Source organism: Olea europaea, chromosome 9, assembly GCF_002742605.1.
Source record: "Olea europaea var. sylvestris chromosome 9, O_europaea_v1, whole genome shotgun sequence".
In the NCBI taxonomy this organism is placed as follows: domain Eukaryota; kingdom Viridiplantae; phylum Streptophyta; class Magnoliopsida; order Lamiales; family Oleaceae; genus Olea; species Olea europaea.
This window is the reverse complement of record NC_036245.1, coordinates 853,340-867,178: the sequence shown is the minus strand read 5'-3', so window position 1 is coordinate 867,178 and position 13,839 is coordinate 853,340. Positions and strand designations below refer to the sequence as shown.

Below are 13,839 nucleotides of genomic sequence, written 5' to 3'. Positions count from 1 at the left end.
TTGTCGGCTTGAGTGGAAATGGAAGTCACAATGGCATCATATGATGTGTTGAGTCGAGGCCTCCAAGAAGGTAGGCAGTGAACTCATGACTTTATAGAGGCTGACCAATGGCAGCAAGGGTGTTAGAGTATGACTTCATCTTTTGAAAATAGTAAGAGATGGACATATTTCCTTTCTTGGTGAGAACCAAGAATTGGCGAGTATGAATTGCTCGAGCCGAAGACATGGTGGAGAACATTTTCTCAAGGGAAACCCAAACTTCTCTAGAAGTTGAGAGACCAACTATCTGAGCCAAGATGCTTTCAGACAGAAGGATTCCAAGGTACTGAGAACAAACTGGTCTTGGTCATACCAGGAGTGGAATTTTGGGTGGGGAGTTTCTGGTTGGGTAGAGGTGGAGCTTGCTGCATCGGGGTTGGTTATAGTTGGTGGGGGGTAGAGATGGTTTCATAAACCTATCCAAACAAACGTTGGTCACACAGATAAGGGACGATTTGTGTTTTCCAAAGGAGATAGTTGTCTTTGGTGAGCCTGACTGTAACCAGACTATGGATGCTTGCTGGGTTGGTAGGAGTATTGGATGAGGCCATGGGATCGAATGAGCAAGAAAGACAGAGGTCACGGTTTGGCTCTGATACCATAAAACAATACTAACAGGATGGAAATTCTCGTATCTTTTATTAAAAGGAATTGTACATATATATAGCAGTTGTGTCCTAGAGTAATTACAGGAATTGGCATAATTAAAGGAGAGACTAGCATATTTGTTGCAATTACAATTTTCACGTAGATGGAACAATTACAATTAGTGGAGACAATTCCTCAAATCATGGAATGGATTCAGACTTGCTGTCATCTGTTGGCTTGATCTTGTTGTCATCTGTTTTGGAAAGTAATTCCTTAATACTAACTGCAATTATCAAAGTATATTTTCTTCCTCATACTCATTATCTAATGATGCTGACTTTTGCAGCATATCAGCCTATCCCTTAGTTATTGCTGCTCACCCTCACAAGCCTAACGAATTTGCATTAGGACTTACTGATGGTGGAGTGTGTGTAATTGAGCCACTAGATTTGGAAGGTGAGTGGGGCACCATACCTCTACAAGAAAACAGTGCTTGTTCAAGCACGGGTGCTGCATCTAGTTCTAATCAATCTCAAAGGAAAATAAGTACGTGTATACACACAGCGGCCTCCCCATGAAACCAATTGAGCATATTTCTCGTGTTTTAGGATAGTGCCAATTTTTTGCTTCTCAAAGAAACGCTGCTTGATATGATGATATAGTTGTAGGTCAGTTTTTTAGGGTTAGTTTAGAGGCCAGAGGCCATGTTGTTAGTCATCTTTACAATGAATAACGGGACTTTTTGTCCATCTTTACAATTAAATGATGACAGGTGAAGGTCATTTGATGTCGTGATTGGTCTCAGCAAGGTAGATTTAGTGTATGCTTGGACCCTAATTCCTACCTTTGTTTGGTTTAAACTTTTATTTGTTACAACAACTTGAAAAGTTCATGAATTCAAAGGTTTCCATCTTTAGAAGCTACAATCTGTTTCACTTGAAATAGTTAAGCATGTTGATGCATTGCTTCCTTTATGTGTATGTATCACATGCATCGTACGGGGAGAAGAGGGATGAGGGTTGCGGAGGGACGACCGGTCCTTCAACATTTTAAAAAATTTTTTTTTGGAGTTATAGAATTTTTTTGACATATACTTAAAACCTCTGTGCTTCAACTAGGGTAATGTGTTCGTGTTCGACACATATCAGACGCGTGTCGAAAATTGACACTCTTCCATGATTTTTTTATTTTTATTAATATTATACATTTTTACCTGAAATTATTAGTAAATTACAAATAAACATTCATATTTGAAAGATTTCAACAAGAAATATTAATAGCAAGTGTAAAACTAAATTTATACAACATAAACGAAGAGTTTTAAAGTGGTAACGTGTTGTGTCGGTACTTTTTTGAAAATTGCATGTCAACGTATCTGACACGTATCATGTCAGACACACATATCCGTGTTGGTGCATCATAGCTTAAGGGGGGTGTATTCAACGAAAACTTTTAAAGACTTTGGGAGATTTAAAAAAGTTTCAGTGTATTCAATTGAGACTTTGAAAGACTCTTTAAAAGTCAGAGTGTATTACGAGGTATTCAATTGAAACTTTTTAGGAATCTGGGTATTCAATTTAGGAAGACTTTTGGAAAATTTATAATTTATTAGACTTTGGGAGATTTTAGGTAGAAACTATAAATAGAATTCTCGAAGCAAAATCACTCATCTCACAATTGAAGCCAGCTCTTCAATTTTCTTCTAGGGTTCTCCTCCATCCCCTTCAATCAGGTAATAATTGACTCTTTTCTTTACTATAGGAGATGGAAAGCCTCAGGAACTCATAATTTGATATGGGTTTTTTCTGTGGACTACCGAATTATCCTTCAATTCGAGATTTGCTATTTTTATTTTTATTTTTGGGTTTGAGGGTGTTGCTGGGATGGATTTGAATCAGATTTTAGCAGTTGGATTTGATAATTTCATGAAGATCTGATTTTTATATGATACTATAACATTTTNATTAGTTTAGCCCTAATTTATAATAAGCAATATAGTTTAGTACAATAATTGGTAATATTTACTTAAAATACAGAGCCCAACCATCTGCGAATTAACATTATGCATTATAATTAATCATTTTAAAAACTTAAATAATCATTCTGTGTTCTCAAGTCTGAATTTATTTCAATTCCACCTTTTTATTGTCAATTTGATGAAATTTTGTTGCACATAGACATAATAGGCAGCACATAGACATAACCGTGTGTGAGTGTAGAGCTGGGTGGGGTGGATGAGGGATTTGTTTGTTGGAGTTGTATTTGGTTGTTCAATTCTGTAGCTTGGTTTCTAGATTTATGATCATTATTATTGACTTGATTTCTTATAAAATTATTTCAGGCTATGTGATTAATTCTTGCTCCATTGTGAAGTATGATAAATCAACGCAATTATCTAAAATTTCTGGATTGGAAAAATAATCTGTTTGGTGTTGCTTGCTTGCTCTATTTGCTTCTTGTATATGGTCTAATATGTGGTGCATTATTTATGTTGTATAGACAACTGAAGGAGATGCTTTAACTTGGAAGCTGGTAAAGATTAAAATGAATTTAATTTCACATTTTCTTGTTCATTCATGCTTTTTCCTTTTCTCCTTTTTAATTTGTTTTTGAATGGAAAAAGCTTCATTTTTTAGCTATTGTAGAGGTCTTGAGGAATTTCTTGTTTGTTTCTCTGATTCTGTGTCATCAAGATGGATGTAGCATCAGGCTAACAACCAAGAAAACTAGCTGTGTCATCAAAATGGATGGCTATAGATGGATGGATCAGATTTTATCTGTCTTTCTGGTGAATTTGGATGTAAATATAAATTTCTTGGCATCTGGTTTATAATTTGCCAGGTTCTTTTGGAAATGTGCACTAAAATAATCCAGGGCGTTTCATTTTCTTCCTTGCAAGTTATGAGATTCTGGGGATTAAATCTTTTGCTAACTTTCAGTTTATGCAGTAGAAAATAGAAAAAGATATAGCCCCCAGACCTTTAAGGAGGTATTTGTGAACGCCAAAAACTGTTGGTGATGCTTTAATTGACAGAAATTCCACTACACTCTTCACTTAAATTAGCTACATGATTCATATGGTACAACTGAGATAAAGACAGTAAAGCTGGTTGACACACTAAAATAAACGTGGTTAAGAAAGAAAGACTGCTTCCTCGTCTACTTTGTTGTTCCAGCACCATCATCCTCAGGGAGGGGAAGGGGTGTGACTATAGCTTTTATGGAAAGTATTTTCTATTTGGTTGCTCTATTTGCTTCTTCCTCTATTTGTTGAGCCATGATCCTAGCGAGCACTTAAGTTGGTTTTCTATTAGTCTAGATTAATATTCCATTCACTTGAATAAGTCTCAATGATATGTCAATTTTTGGAAACCGAGTGGCTATGTTCTCTTGACTTTTTATGCGACATAACTCTGGGTTTGGATGGGATCATGTGACGAAGAAATTTACTGCTAGTGATGAAGTATGGGACGATTACTTTATGGTGAGCTTCCTTTATTACTTGATTTAGAAACTTATGAAATTTGAGTTAATGGTCAGTGAAGTGTATGTTTCATATGTTAACATTTATAAATATTTTTTTCTTTAATAGTCTCATTCCGAAGATAAAAGTTATCGCACAGACACTTTTCTAGACTATGAGGATTTGAGAATTGCAATGGGAAGTGGGACAGCTGTTGGGACACACTCAATTGCATTAGGGGATAATACTGATGCAAGAACATTTTATACAGAAGAAAGAAGAGTTAGCGACAGTTTAATAGACGACTTCATGTATGATCCTGATACTGAAACATTTATAGTAATTGATAAACAAGATCTTATAAGTTCAGGGGTTTGCCCATTAATTCGAAAACGAAGTAGAACAGAATTTGAAGCAAAATCTAGTTCGTTTGAGCCCAAAAGCACTCAATTAGGCATTTTAGATAAACTTGCTAGTACATTTGACAAGATCACTCAAGCAATTGAATCAATTGACACCAGAGAGCCTAATTGTTGGAACATTATCAAGGACATCCCAAACTTGGAGGATGATGATCGTTTTAAGGTCCTTGATTTGCTTAATACAAAAGCAAAAAAGTCTGAGTTCTTGAACATGACACCCGAAGAACGTTCTAAATGGATAACATTTAAATTAAATTGAAGCTTTGTTTTGTGGACATGATTCATAGTAATTTTTCTTCATATAAATATTTTTTTTTCAATTTAAAATTTTTTAATTTTTTTTCGTTTTATTTTTTTTTTGTTTTTTTTTTTTTTTTTTGATATTTTATTAATTTGACAACAATTGTGATTCATTTTACATGACATTATCATTTTCCTTGTCTATGGATTTAATTTTTGTTCCTTTTATTTTAGGTACTTCCATATATATATAATGTCTAGTGTTTAACATTAATGAAGATCATGAAAAAGAGGTGGATGAGATTGAAGAAGACGACTATAAAGAAGCATTATATGAAACTAGTTAGTATTTATGGATGGCAATTCAAGCAATTCTCTACGTGATAAATGATCATATAAACAATGTGTTGTAGACGTATTACACGTTCACTAACTAGGCGACCGAAAACTAGATATGAATATGACTATATACATAAAATATTAAAGGAGGATCCAGAAAACTTTCGACAAGTTTATAAAATGTACCTGGATATATTTCTAAATTAAGCAATATCATTAAAGAAAAAACTTACAGGATACTAGGTATATTTGTATTGAAGAAATGCTTGCAACATTCCTACCTGGTCAAAATACTCGATATTGCTTGAGTCGTCAAAAATTTGGTCGATCCCATTTCATTACTAGCTGAAGTTTCAACAAGATTTTACAGACATTAAACAAATTTGCGGTAGATATGATAGTCAAACCGAGATTCGCCGTGCTAGAAAAAATAAGGGAAATTACAAGATTTTACCCATACTTTAAAGTAAGTGATGAAATAAGATTTATTATATTTTTTGTTTTATGTTTTCATTAGTGTTTTTGTGAATTTTTTGTATTGTTTTATTATTTTCAGGATTGTATTAGAGTTATTGATGGTATCCATATTCTAGCAATGGTAATTGGACGTGATAAAAGCAGTTATAGAAATCGTCATGGAACAATTTCTCAGAATGTTTTGGCCGCTTGTAACTTTGATTTGAAATTTATAAACGTGATTAGTGGGTGGGAGGAATCAGCACATAATTCTAAAGTGTTGAGTGATGCTTTAACAAAGAGAAATGGACTTGAAGTGCCAAAAGGTACGGCTTAATTATTTCATTTTTTCTTTTATCTTATTGTTTCAAATTACTTGTTAACTTTACAATTATTTTATATTCATATTCAGGTAAATATTTTTTGGGAGACTATGGATTTTCAAATCGACGTCAGTTTTTAACTCCTTTTCGAGGTGTCCGTTATCATCTTCAAGATTTTGTTGGTCAAGATCGTGACCCTGAAAATATAAAGGACTTGTTTAATCTTCGTCATGTTTCCTTGAGGAACGTAGTTGAGAGGATATTTGGTATATTTAAATCAAGATTCACAATTTTCAAAACAGCTCCTCCATTTCTATATCGTACATTCGTACACAAGCAGAACTCGTATTAGCTTGCGCAGGATTACACAATTTTCTCCGCAAAGAATGTCGTTCCGATGAATTTCCAATTGAGCCTGATAACGAAGATTCATCATCTTTTTCGATTAATGAGGGGGAAGACTTTAAACCATTTTTTTAGAGTCAAGAGCAAGAAAGAGAAAATGTTAATGCATGGAAGGCTTCTCTAGTAGCGGACATGTGGAATGATGTTGAAAATGTTTAATTTTTTTTATTTTTATTTTTTGTTGATCATTACTAAAATACTATTATTTTTTTAATATTTTGATTATTTGTTAATCTACTTGATATAACTTCAATTTTTTTTGGAAAAGAAATTGACATGGAAAATACGATTTCTTAGTTTTCATTTTCAATTATATGAGTTGTGGACGATTTGAATATAAAAGAAGTTGTTAAACATATTACATTATATGTGTTTAATATTTTCTTTTAAAAAAAAAGTCTTCTAAAGTCTTTTAAAAGTTTTTAAAAGTCTTTAGTAAAAGTCTCCACAAATCTAGGATATGTTTTTACCAATTCCTACCAAATTCATGGAAATCACTTAAAATATCACAAAGTCCACAAAAGTCACCCACTTTAAAAAGTTTTTAAAAGTTTCAATTGAATACACTCCCTAAAACTTATGTCAAATGGTAAAGTTCAAATTTTCAACATATAAGTCTTGTTATTTTAGTGGATAAGTTAGCATTTTGTCTCGTGTGTTCGAATCCGATTAGACATATTAATAGTTTATTTGAATAGCTGCAAAAATTTAATATGACAAAAAAGAAATTTATACGAGAAAATCGCACACTTTGCCTTTGTTTGAGCTCCATTTTGTACACCCAAAAAAAAAAAAAAGATTTTGTAATGGTTATTTTTTTTTTTTTTTTTTGAAGAATGCACGTTAAAAAGCAGGAAAATATTTTGAGTTTGTGTAAAATTATTTTATTGGTTAATGGGACTCGAAAAGAGACTTTATCTTCTCTAATCTCTCCCTTTCTTTTACGATGGTAATACAATGATGGCTGTTTATAAGACAAATTAGGGAAAATTTGAAATTTATAAGGATACAAATTCTTAAATTATTCTCAATGAAATTTTGATCTATGGGCCCCTCGCACCATTCTGAAGGAGAGCTTCTTACCCCTCTTTCAAACGCATGGCGACCTTACCGCGAAGGTCAATCTGTGTACTGACTCAATACAACTTAAGGGTCATCTTTCCTTTGGAAAAGTTTGTTATGAGGTAGGGAAGTGCTGCTAGATGGGTTGGCTTAAGGAGTAGGAGACGGCATGGTACACGAGCTTTTGGCTACCTATGGCTTCCATAGCCACCATCTTTTTCATTGATAGGCATAATTTCTAGGGAAAATTGCAGTCGAGGTACCAAATCTTTCGTTTATTAGTAGATTTTGCCCAAACATTTAGTTTGTGTCACCGGAGGTACCAAACCTTCAAAAAATTTGCACTCGGAGTCCAAATTGACAGAAACCGTTAGTTTGACTGTTATTGACCAAAAATTAAAGGTCTGACCAATTGTTGACTGATTTTTAATGGGATAAATGTGTAACTTTACATTTTCATATAAATAATTTAAATTAAACAATAAAAAAATAAAAAATAGTCATCTTCTCCACCCAACCAAAACTAAAAGTCATCTTCTTTACTCACCAAGAACCAAAACCTGGTATTTCCCAATAAAATCAAAGTTGGAATCTCACTGACTTCCTCACCCTCGCCGGTAGCTTGATTGAAATTTCAAAAACTAATTTCAAACCTTGCAACTCATTTTCCCCACTCTCCAAAAATCAGTAAAATTTGGTAGAAAGAAAATAAAAACCCTTCTTTGCCCATTGACAAGAGCCCATCGAATACCAGTGCATTTGTATAACTACTTTTTGGGAGAAAGAAGGAAAAAAACCATCAAATGCCCATTTCATTTACTTGTTATTTATTTTTTATTTTTTTTTGCCCCCTTTTACTCTCTTCCCTTAAAACCTTCAATTCCATTTCTTCCCAAACAACCCCTCAAATCCTACAAATATCTCCACTATATCCTCTCCTTCTCCTCCCATTTCTCCTCTCACGAGCCATTCTCATCGGAGCTAGTCATTTTGAAAGTGCAAACTAGTTTTGTTCATTTACCAAACTGGTTTATGGTTTTCGTTGGGGAGGGGGAAGTGGGGATGTGGAGAGGGGGTGAGTGGAGAAGATGATTGGAGTTTTTTATATTTTGGTTTTAAATATAATTCTTTTATATAAATTTTTTATATGAAAATGTAAAGTTACACATTTGCCCATTTAAAAATCAGTCAACAATTAGTCAAACCTTTAATTTTTTGTCAATAACAATCAAACTAACGGTTTCTGTCAATTTGGACTTCGGATGTGAATTTTTTGAAGGTTTGGTACCTCCGGTTGCACAAACTAAAGGTTTGAACAAAATCTGCTAATAAACGAGAGGTTTGGTACCTCAGCTGCAATTTTCCCTAATTTCTACTCTCCCAAAGTCAACCTATCGAAACAACTTTTGAAAGACTCTCGCAAGCACATATAATGACTTGTTCGTCTGTGTCCAACAATAATCAGATTTTCAATTTCGACTCCTCACCAAATCACCTCTAATTGGCAATTTGTCAAAATACTCGGACTACGTAGATAATAAAGACATTATTGCAGACTATAGTAATAATTACTCAAATCACTCGTATTGTTTCCACAAAGTTCAATAAATTTAAGACATAGTATGATCTTCGCAATATCTCATTTGTTTCCCGGTCTATAGCACTTGGGACTTATCAACGCTCTTATCATCTTCCGCTAGTACGTACTCTTTAAGAAACGCCGACAAACCTCTCTCCCTCTCTCTCTCTCTCTCACTATCTCTCACACACATTCATTCAATGTACAATCGCTTCTCTCTATGTTAATATACCTGCATATATCGTATATGTATGCTCGTGTCACGTACACAAAAAGATCTATAAAGAAAACCCGCACATCGGAAGCTGACATGCATGCATGTTTACTTACTTATATTTAGAATTGAAATTTGGGGGTTTTGGTTTGAATTTGAATTTTATGAGACGCTCTTCTTGATTTTCCAATTTTGATTATGGATTGTTCATCTTTCATTTCTTTATTTGTTTTTGGCAGATATGGAAAGTGAGGGAGTAACCACCGTGTGGTCGCTCGACGAGGAACTGGTATTTTTTGGTAGTTCAATTTCTTGATGAAAAGAACATCGAACTGTTGACAAGTAAGAATTGAATTCTGATTATAGAGAAATTGGGAATATTAATCAGTAGTTAATCGTATATCGACGATTCTTTACAAGTTTAATTAGCTTAACCATTAGTACACTGAAGAAACTTGGGTTTTTGAAAATTCAAGATTTGTTTATATAATGGTATAATATTATGTTGAATACGGATTTTTCAATATGTAATATCAGCATTTTCTTTCAGTCTAAGATAAATTGGCATTTTCCTCTGTGTTGGCTTGCAGCTTGAAGTGGCAGCATCACCTCAGCAAATCTGAACCTTAAGCCTGACAAATTAACCCTGTTTGTGGACATATGCGTGTAACTGATCAGCTTTTGGGTAGAGTTAATGCTACTACTCAATCAAGCATTGAGGATCGAGTTTCTCCAGCAACATCCACAGTTTCAATGGTATCCTGCTTTCAAACTTTTACTCAGATTAATTTCTTTGGCACAATGGTTAAAAAGCATTTTGCATATTGCTTATTTATTCATGTGCACTGCATAATATTTCATATGACATTAGTTCTTGCGTGCACTAAAAGGAGTTATTAGATTGCAATACTCTATTTTCACTTCGTGATCAGTTTTTTTTCAATTTCTTCAGAAGGGAGATGGCCGAGATTTGTTAGATGGGAATCGTAAAGTTGCAGATGAGCACTCTGAGAAATCCATAATCTGGAAACTGACAGAAGTGAATGAACGATCGCAGTGTCATTCCCTGAGAGTTCCAGATAGTTTAACGTCGACGAGGGTAGTAATTAACTCAGCCATCGACCATCTAAAATACCTAGATAGATATTTGCCTACAAATGGATTTAATTTGACCAGTTTGAACTTCTATCCATTCCTCTAACCTGCTTCATGCTTTATAAGCATGGTCATGTGGATAGAGAAAAATCCGAACATTTTACATGAAATTAGAATAACAGTGATTCAAGTTTTTAAATTGTTTGTTAGTTGTGTCTTTGACCTCTAGAATTTTGACAGTTGGAGAATATATTTTATTCCAGTCCATTTTCAACATCAAGTATCCTTACAAACTTCACCGTTATCGAGTTTCTATCAATTTTTGTGGCCACCAATATAGCCTAAGATATATATAAAGAACTCGCAAGATAATGGAGAGATTGCTTGCAGTTAATTTCTGGTTTCTATTTGTTAGTCCTACTCTGTGAGGCCCTCTAAATTCTGTTCTATCAATTTATCAGGTTTCAAGGTTGATGTATACCAATTCAGGAAAAGCAATATTGGCTTTATATGCCAATGCTGTCCACAATCTCTGGAAATGGCCAAAAAGTGACTGTAACCCAACGAGGGAGGTATTGGTCTATTACACTTGAAAACTACCCAAATTTTTTTAATTTTTATTAACACCAGTAGCATCTTCTTATGCAATTCAACTTCTTGCAGGCAAGAGCAAATACTATGCCTCAATTATGGAAACCTAGTAGTGGGATACCGATGACCAATCATACTAATCGCATGAATCCTGAAGATAGGGTGCCATGCTTTGCACTGTCCAAGAATGATTCATATGTTATATCGGCGTCAGGAGGGAAAATTTCTCTATATAATATATCTACCTTCAAAGTAAGTGGGTTTTGTTCTGCTTATCTCTTGCATTTATCCGTTAAACGTTGAATCATGAAGTGTTTTTACTTCTATTATGTGTTGAACATATTGGAAGAGTTTGATTTGGGAATATATGGACCAAACAATTTATTCTCTTTGGTGGACATGAGTTAGATCAATTTACTCTCTTTGGTAGACACGAGTTACACTCTTAACATGCTTGTTATAACATTTTTGTTCTATCAACAGACAATGGCAACATTCAAGTCCCCTCCACCTGCAGCAACATTTCTGGCATTTCATCCCCAAGACAGTAACATCATAGCAATTGGGCTGGATGATTCATCTATCCAAATATATAATGTCAAGTTTGATGAGGTAGTAAATAGTGGTGAACTTCTGGCTTAAATTTGTGAGTTAAACATGTTAATGAGTCAAGCCATGTTATCATTGCATTTCCTTTGTAACAGGTCAAAACTGAGCTTAAAGCTCATCAGAAAAGGATATCTGGCCTTGCCTTCTCTAATATTCTTAACGTGCTTGTATCTTCAGGAGCTGATTCTCAGGTAAGGAGCTTTTGTCACGGATGCTTCTACTATTGGTGAAACTGAAGTTCCTATTAGTGCCTATATGTATTCCTTTCTCTAAACCATATCACAATAACCATCCTGGGAGAACCTGTTTGGGAACAACAAAATGGACCTAACATGATCTAAGTCTATATTTAAGAGAAATTACTCGTAGGTTTTAGTAAGTTGGCATTTCTTTAACCTCTTTCCTTGTATATTTGAAAATTTATATGTATTGGCCATTTACTTCTACATATAGCCGTGTCTTTCCTTTCTTTGAGTTTACCAAGTTGGCTAAGCATTGCATTGTTAAGAATTTTCAGCCGCTGACCCTTTTTGTTTAACCAGTTGTGTGTTTGGAGCATTGATACGTGGGAGAAGCAAACAAGTGAGTACTTGCAAAGCCCACCCGGTTGCTCGGCTGCTTCTCTTGCAGATACCCGTGTACAATTTCACCGCGATCAAACGCATTTACTAGCATTCCAAGAGAGACAGATAGCAGTATATGAAGTACCTAATTTGACATGCCTTGTGCAGGTGTAGCATGTGAACTTACACATGAATATATTCCTTACAAATTATTGCTGCGAATTAGTATCTCTCTGTTCCGAAGTTTTTTGACTTCGAATATTGTTCCTTTCATGGATGCTGATGCAATTACTTTCTTCTTTTTCTAATCTAATAAACAGTCTGTACCCCGACGTGCAAGTGGCCGAATCACGTGTGCTACATATTCTTGCGATGGCCAATCCATATACATCAGCTTTGAAAATGGAAGTATAGGTGTTTATACTGCTTCATCATTGTGTTTGAGATGTCGAATCAATTACTATGCATATGCACCTTCCTATCCAACGTGCGTACTACTGAAATTTCTTGAATTTGAATTCGATCACCTGAAAACTAACTGCAATTATCAAAGTATAATTTCCTCCACGTACTCATTATCTGATGATATTTATTTTTGCAGCGTATCGGCCTATCCCTTGGTTATTGCTGCTCACCCTTACAAGCCTAACCAATTTGCATTAGGACTTACTGATGGTGGTGTGGGTGTAATTGAGCCACTAGAGTCGGAAGGCGAGTGGGGCACCTTACCTCCACAAGAAGCCAGTGCTGGTTCAAGCACGGGTCATGCAGCTAGTTCTGATCAACCTCAAAGGTAAATAGGTGTATTAATACAGCGGCCTCCCCATGAAACCAAATGAGCGTATTTCTTGTGTTTTAGGACAGTACTCTTTTTTTCCTTCTTAAAGAAAAGCTGCATTATAGTTGTAGGTCAGTTTTTTTGGAGGGCAGATATCGAGTTGGTAGTTATCTTACATTGAATAACGGGATTTTTTGTCCATGGTTAGATTTGATGTCCAGACTGGTCTGAGGAATGTAGATTTAGCGCAGGCTTGGGATCGAATTCCTAATTTTGTATCGTTTGAACTTTTGTTTGTTACATCTAGAAAAGTTCATGAATTCGAAAAGTTTCCCTCTTAAAAAATGTACTGATTTTTAGCTAATATTTTTGAATTATAAAAGTTTTTTGATATATTCTTAAAATTCGAATCGAATGATAAATGTTCGCAGGCACTCGGTCTCCAGGGTGGCTTTCCATAAAAGCTCGAATCCGATTATCCATATTTACAATTTTCTTAAGATTTTGGACAGTTAGTCCTTAACCTTTAATACTTATAGCAAGTACGTCCTCAACATTTAAAATCGATCTTCTCAGTCCCCAGCCTTTATTTCCATTTGTATGGTTTTACTTGATTACCCCTCTTTCTTTTTGATCTTTCGTGATCAAGCATGTAGTCAACCTGTGGAGCATGAACTTACTCTCAAGCATACTAATTAAGCTAATTACAAACTACCAATGAAATGACTAAACAAATTATATTTTCTCTATTTGGTAGGGATTAAAATCAGATTTTGTTAAACGTTGTTAAAATGTATGATTGAAAAATTGTGAATACCATGAAATATATTGTTAAAATTAATTGTTGATTTTGATTTAAATCAAAATCTATATTTTAATTTTTGCCAATCAGGGAAGTATTATTATGGATAGATAAATTTGAACATGTCATTATGATGTCAAAAGTCAAAATTGCACTACAAAACCAAATACATCAAATGAGTAGGCACTTATTTCTTTAGCTTAAAACAACGCTTTATTATTATTATTATTATTATTATTATTATTATTATTATTATTATTATTATTATTAT

General features: G+C 34.3%; 3 protein-coding genes across 3 annotated transcripts; all 3 read left to right on the top strand.

Moving 5' to 3' along the window:
• Window positions 1-2,594: 2,594 nt before the first annotated feature.
• Window positions 2,595-4,801, top strand: LOC111399351 (uncharacterized protein At2g29880-like). Its single transcript, XM_023026609.1, has 2 exons — window positions 2,595-4,111; window positions 4,220-4,801. Exons 1-2 carry the CDS (start codon window positions 4,028-4,030, stop codon window positions 4,769-4,771), a joined length of 636 nt encoding a protein of 211 aa, XP_022882377.1. The 5' UTR covers window positions 2,595-4,027; the 3' UTR covers window positions 4,772-4,801.
• Window positions 4,802-4,883: 82 nt separating this feature from the next.
• Window positions 4,884-6,474, top strand: LOC111399350. Its single transcript, XM_023026608.1, has 3 exons — window positions 4,884-5,557; window positions 5,648-5,873; window positions 5,960-6,474. The coding sequence occupies exons 1-3, from the start codon at window positions 5,486-5,488 to the stop codon at window positions 6,220-6,222; spliced, it is 561 nt and encodes a 186-aa protein (XP_022882376.1). The 5' UTR covers window positions 4,884-5,485; the 3' UTR covers window positions 6,223-6,474.
• Window positions 6,475-9,931: 3,457 nt separating this feature from the next.
• On the top strand, window positions 9,932-13,059 carry LOC111400096 (topless-related protein 4-like). Its single transcript, XM_023027545.1, has 9 exons — window positions 9,932-9,970; window positions 10,083-10,229; window positions 10,687-10,797; window positions 10,889-11,068; window positions 11,300-11,428; window positions 11,521-11,616; window positions 11,968-12,156; window positions 12,309-12,475; window positions 12,590-13,059. The coding sequence occupies exons 1-9, from the start codon at window positions 9,932-9,934 to the stop codon at window positions 12,783-12,785; spliced, it is 1,254 nt and encodes a 417-aa protein (XP_022883313.1). The 3' UTR covers window positions 12,786-13,059.
• Window positions 13,060-13,839: the final 780 nt, after the last annotated feature.

Excerpts from the sequence above, each read along its gene's own strand:
- LOC111399351 (XM_023026609.1), top strand. The coding sequence starts at position 4,028 with ATGCGACATAACTCTGGGTTTGGATGGGATCATGTGACGAAGAAATTT. Across the intron at positions 4,112-4,219 it reads TATGGGACGATTACTTTATG|TCTCATTCCGAAGATAAAAG; the intron begins GTGAGCTTCCTT and ends TTTCTTTAATAG.
- LOC111399350 (XM_023026608.1), top strand. The coding sequence starts at position 5,486 with ATGATAGTCAAACCGAGATTCGCCGTGCTAGAAAAAATAAGGGAAATT. Across the intron at positions 5,558-5,647 it reads GATTTTACCCATACTTTAAA|GATTGTATTAGAGTTATTGA; the intron begins GTAAGTGATGAA and ends TATTATTTTCAG. Across the intron at positions 5,874-5,959 it reads TGGACTTGAAGTGCCAAAAG|GTAAATATTTTTTGGGAGAC; the intron begins GTACGGCTTAAT and ends ATTCATATTCAG.
- LOC111400096 (XM_023027545.1), top strand. The coding sequence starts at position 9,932 with ATGGTTAAAAAGCATTTTGCATATTGCTTATTTATTCAT. Across the intron at positions 10,230-10,686 it reads ATAGTTTAACGTCGACGAGG|GTTTCAAGGTTGATGTATAC; the intron begins GTAGTAATTAAC and ends TCAATTTATCAG. Across the intron at positions 11,429-11,520 it reads ATAATGTCAAGTTTGATGAG|GTCAAAACTGAGCTTAAAGC; the intron begins GTAGTAAATAGT and ends CCTTTGTAACAG.